General features: G+C 37.9%; 1 protein-coding gene across 1 annotated transcript in view; it reads right to left on the reverse strand.

Annotated features, from left to right (window-relative positions):
• Positions 1 to 4,266, reverse strand: part of UNC79 (unc-79 homolog, NALCN channel complex subunit) — a 97,542-nt gene extending 93,276 nt beyond the window's left edge. The window contains 2 exon segments of the mRNA XM_035888719.1: positions 1,190 to 1,282; positions 4,164 to 4,266. Of these exon segments, the coding sequence (XP_035744612.1) occupies positions 1,190 to 1,282; positions 4,164 to 4,251 (181 nt within the window). The 5' untranslated portion in view covers positions 4,252 to 4,266.
• Positions 4,267 to 6,000: the final 1,734 nt, after the last annotated feature.

The raw sequence follows: 6,000 nt of genomic DNA on the forward strand, positions 1-6,000 counted from the left end.
TTAATTACTTTTTATTTTAAAGGGTTTGCTGAAGAAACATTGACCTGACAATCATCACAAAAGGTTAGAAATTAAGTATTATTAACTTGCTTCTGTCAAGGAATGCAGTAAGATAATTAGCATTATGAGTGTACAGCTTTTTGCACAGCAATGAAGATCTCTTTCAAAGACATCTAGTTTAAGAATACCTGCTAATTCACTTAAACTTTGTCTCTCTGGCACAACATAAAACTGTAAATGTCATTCATCTTGAGTCAGTAATGGAGTCACATCTAACAATATGTTATTCTTGCGTATACCAAAGGCTATAGGAGCCGCTCTGCTTCAAACAAACATGAGAGCCAAAGGAACTACTTTACGTATTTGACTTCCCAAAAACCACAGGGCAACATTTTTCTCAGATGGCTGGAACACGGAATTCACAAACAAACCCAGAATGTTTCATGAAAAAAAACTAACTTGTGTGAGTAGCTTTTTAAAATGGTGTGCTGCTTTTATTTACTGCTGTGAACTACGGTAGCATGATGTGACACTTCTCACACACATACTGCAGTGTCGGGTTCCTACACACACACACCATCTACCCATCCACATAAAACAGGAGATAGTTGACTATTGTGCAACATAACAGCTCCCTCAGGTTAAATTTTGTTTTGATTTGGTTGTGTGATCTCACTGATTTAACTGGGACTGTGCCACAGTGAGAGAGAATGGCCTTGTGTTTAGATACCTATAAGTACATTTAAATTCATTACAGTTCTGTTGAGCCTGCAGCCAGCATTACCGGTCTTCTTTAAAAAATAGTATCAGTTGTGAACTTTATGAATCATAGTGTAAGACAAACTGTAACTATGGATTTCTGTAGTCAAAGATAGTGGCGATTTCTCTCCAATACTGATGTTATGTATCAACACTATTTTCTGATGTCAAGCAAGAGTAGATCAGAGTCTCCAGTCCTGTGCCAAACCCTATTTCTTCATCACAATGAGATCTCTTATCTACATAATGATTACTTCACGCATGATGCTCAGAAATTCCAGTTTTGACTAAAATCACTTTTTTTTCATCCTGTGCTGGACGGTGAGACAGATTTTTCCCATCGGCTGAACTTTTCTGATTGCATTTGACACAGTACTTCATGATTCAGAGTTTCAGACAGAATGATACCATGTTGCATGTTTACACATACCCGGGTTTGATGTGTACTGCATTGCAATCATTAGCATTGATGATGCAGATAGATTGACATGTGCTGGAACACCTTCTCTTTTTGAGGATCCCACTTGAAAGAAAGGGAAAAAAAAATAAAACATTTTCTATTGTGTAACAAGGAAAATTAGGTAAGAATATCATATAACTGGTTCCAACTGATACAAATAAAATTCCTAAGGTACCATGTCATTAAAAAAACCTCAAACCAAAAAAACCCCCTAAAAAACTGGAAACATTCCATATTGGAGGAGGTGAAACCCCTTTTCTGCTGGAAGAGAGAGATGACTAAGAATGTGGTATTGCTTCACAGGGCGCACACCTGGTTTTCCAGATCAGTAAGATTTCATCCTCAGACCTGCGTTAACCAAAGACAGTGATCTCAGGCACTCTCCTTCAGAACCCACAGACTGGTCAAAACAATGTCACTTGTACAGTCAAGTGCACCTAGGGCTTGGCTTGCAGGAAAGGTAAGGAGAAGTGGAGAGTAAAGAAACCAGAAAAAATTGAAAGCCTGCTGTTGAGGTATACTGATGAAGGGTTGGGCCTGGTGGTAGCTGCTGGCTGTTGGTGTATGGCACAGGTTACTTCTCAGGAAGCACATGGTGTGAGTTCAAGTTACAGCTACATTCCAGAAAAATTAGTCCCCCTTATTATGTGAACTGTGCTAAGAAAATGATAAACAGTAGCACTAAAGCATAGCTAAGCTGTTTTAACTTTGACTTCGTGCATAAACTGGCTAGATTTCCTTCTGGTCTCCTACGAAGTGGTTCCTATTAAATGGTATACTTGGAAAAACCATGCAGAGTGTAGGTGTTTATTTGCTGAACTATAACATGGCAATATGGCTTCAAAGGCAACCTCCTACACAGAGATGTGGCATGTATCTTCCCCATCCTCACTCAGAGCACTTTCCCAAACAAGCCTGGCTGCCAGGACCCAAATACCAAGCATTTGGGACAGAAGCACAGAACTGCAGCTACCAAAGAGGACCCATTGCACATATGAAATATATCTTACTGATTTTCATTTGCATACTGCTATTAGACCTGTCAAAGGTAACAGAGAAAACATCATGGCATCCTCCCCTTCAGTTTGATTCAAAGCTGAACACCAGGGGAAGGAAAGATTTTGCAGTCATCTTGTAAAGGACCAGATCATACCCGGTAAGGAAAGACTCTTCGTTGCACTTAATTCATTCTTTTTTGAATCTCATCCACACAAATTAAGAGCCCCCACATTATTACAGCAAGGTCTATTTGTATGGATTTAAATTGCAAAATACCCAGCAGCTCTAACCTGGCAATTAAAATGTGGCCATCAGCAGAAAAGTAGGGCATAAAAGGCAAATTTAAAGACCAGCAAACTGTTTTCATACCAGAGATCTAACCAAAACTGAGGAAAACAGCAGTATGACAAAGGGTGCTCCCACCCTCTGCATGGACGCAGCATCTGCCAAGGGCAGTTGGGGAATAGTATCTATTTAATATTTAAGTAAACCAAGGATTTGCCTCAATCAGTTGTTTTGGAGAACAGTTTTACAGACCTAAATATAGACAGGAAAGGGTAAGTCACCTACATCAGCTGTTCTTTAACAGGTAACAGTAATGGAAGAGAAAGGAGTTTAATGCAACATTCTGTTCTTAACCCAAAGAGGACCCATTGCACATATGAAATGTATCTTACTGAATTTCATTCACATACTGCTATTAGACCAGTCAAAGGTAACAGAGAAAACACCATGGCAATGTCTTACAAGGGACTATTTTCCATGGGGAAACTGAGGTACAGAAGAGTTAAGGGACTTCTCCAAGATCACTGACTGAGAGCCGGAAAATGCAGGCAATAAATTTCTATAAAATCTTAATCTCAAACCACTGGACCATGCTTCTTTTCATGTTCTAACAGCATCTTCTACATGCTTAAATGACATCAGTGTTGATCTGTGTACAAAGTGGTTATGTTTTTCCTTAAAGGTCTGGAATACAGATAAGGAGACATTCTCACAGAATCACTGGATGGTTGACATTAGAAGGGACCTCTGGAGATCATCTTGTCTGCTCAAAGAAAGTCCAACTATAGCAGGTACTCAGGACCTTGTGCAGTTGTGTTTTGAGCATCTGCTAGGATGAAGAATCTGCAACCTCTCTGACAAACCGTTACAATGTTTGATCACCCACACAGTAAAAGGCTTGTTGGTTAAAACTGACTTTTAATACCAATGCTAATGCTTCCATCTGCAGAACATTGTTAAATTTCTCACTACTACTGAAATCCCATCAAGCTTTTTATCAGGTACATAGATGAACATTGGGGCCACACCTCAAGATTCACATCCTGCAGGGATTATGAAATCACATAATCATGTGACATCCTCAGAAAGAAAAAAGAAAGAAAGAGGGGAAAAAGGCAGGCACCGTCAGATTCAATCTTAACACTTATGGATAGGAGACATTACAGGCAGAGCTATTTAGTACAGAACTCAAGGAGAAAATACCAAGGGTGAAGAGATGGGAAGAAAAATCAGAAATTCATCACATCATTACATTGAGAAGAGTCATTCTTGTACATCCAGATTTAGTCCAGATGCAAAAATGCAAAAATTATGCATGTTTCTAATCTGTTTGTCCATTGATTCTGTATTCAAAATTCCCACTGCTGGCACTGAAATTTCTCCAAGCCTGAAAACAGTGCATTTCTTAAAAGAAGCTAAACTTCACATTTTAAATGAAGAATTCACACAATAACAGAGCATAATAAATAAATCAAAAATATATAATTATTTCCTTTTGAAAAATAGTCACATGTGATTATTTTACATATATACATACAGTAGATTAATGTCCCATTACAATTCTATGACAGATCAAACTCTGACTCCTACAGTCTGATACTATGATAGCAGTGCACCATGGGTTTTGAGACATAACAATACTAGAATGAGTTCTACTTACATATAGCCATAGGCAGAAAAGATGTGCTGAGATACTCTATAATATCCTTGTGCAGAAATGGAGGAAAGGTAGCTAGTGTTGAAATCATTGTATAGGGTAAAGTACTCAAAATATCATCATTGAGAAAAGGAAGTAAGCATGTAGTGGTATAAAAAATTGATTGCCCAAGATCTGTTGAATAAAACGAAATAAATACAGAATCATTAAAATGGAAAAATATTATATACTTTTTAGTTTACAAAACTATAAAAAAAATTACATTTAGATTCAAGTTTTCCCCTCAAAGTATTTTGGGTGGTTAATCACTACAGACAACAGACTTCACCCATCATTTTTAAGCCTGTCCTAAAACGGAGGGAGAGAGCTATTCAACAGTACTCAGAAGAGTTTGGAGGGAAGATGAATACCACAGCCAGTAAAATCATTGATTGAAATCAATGTTGATTTTAATCATACAGTGACTTACAGTGGCCTGCGTTTAAGCAGAGATTTTATCAGAATCAGAATTGGATATGCACTTTGGTATTGAAAGGCCTGCTTTTGCATAAAGCATTCTAGTCTTTATCAGCCACAGAAAAATAAGATTTTGATCTTAATTACCCTGAAGAGAGCTGCAAAATACACCCTCCCTATAGAGACTACAGGAATTGTCACTGTATTTTTCAAACAACATGTGATTAAACTATGGATCTTGTCTTCCTGGGAAGCCACTGAGGCCAAAAATGACCATGGCTTAAAAGGAAATGAGTATTTATCAAGAATTTCCATACTTAGTCTAATTAATTATACCACAACTCTTTGGAAGGGATACTTAAGAAGCACGCCACATTTCACGATCCAAAGGGTAGGGATAAGTTATTGTGTATCTGGACACTGTGGCATCTTTATACCCTCTTCCAAATGAGGAATTGAGCTGGGGCCAATAACCCTCCGAGAAAGGTTACAGCACTCAGTGAACCCCAAGTCTGAACCTGTATGATGATCCCAATACATCATAAGGCCTTTCCCCTGCATGAGAGGGATTACTTTTGTTACTCACTCTGTAACCTTAACTATGTTACACAGGCCTTCAGTCTCATCTGTACAACTAGGATGATTTAAAACTGCCTCTGTAAAGTGCTGAGAGGTCAGTAGCTCATCATGACTTACATGACTTACATCATGAGTCATGTAAGAATTAAAATTAGCACTCCATTTCAGTGCTTCTGGCAAGTGTTCTATGCAAGACCAGACCCTTAATGCTAGAGAGTGTCTCCCTCCTGCAATACATATTTATCAGGTAAGCATTGAAAGTTTTGTATGATCTGATTGGACCAAAGCTCAGGACCGCTTAGAGCACCAGTTGTACTTACCCAAACAACATTGATTATTCTGATAAAAAAGAAATATTTATTTTAGTCAAATGCTAAGCTGAGGAGAAATAAATAACAAGTTGTATTGCAAAATTTAATTCTCCATCCACAGATCCATAGAAAATAGCAAGTGACCTCCCCTTGCACCAAGAGTGAGTCAACCAAACCAACCAAATCAACCTGGCAGATACTTATCTAAACTGTTCTTAAAAATCTGCAAGACCGTTCACTCCTTCTCCTGGCAATTCATCCTAGTGATTTTTTTTCATCTTTATCATGAAAAGGCCTTTTTTTTTTTTTAATTTCCATTGCTGCAGTTTAAGCCTATAACTTCTTATCCTGATCAATCGTAACCACAAATAGTTTGGTTTAGTTTATTTCCCCTCACAACAACCTTTAAATATTTGTATATGATAATCACGTCTCCCTCCCATTTTTCGCTAACCTAGACAAACCAAATTCTTTCTGTTTTTCCTCACTGTTCA

The sequence above is a fragment of the Egretta garzetta genome, unplaced genomic scaffold (genome assembly GCF_000687185.1).
Source record: "Egretta garzetta isolate BGI_Z169 unplaced genomic scaffold, ASM68718v1 scaffold361, whole genome shotgun sequence".
NCBI lineage: Eukaryota > Metazoa > Chordata > Aves > Pelecaniformes > Ardeidae > Egretta > Egretta garzetta.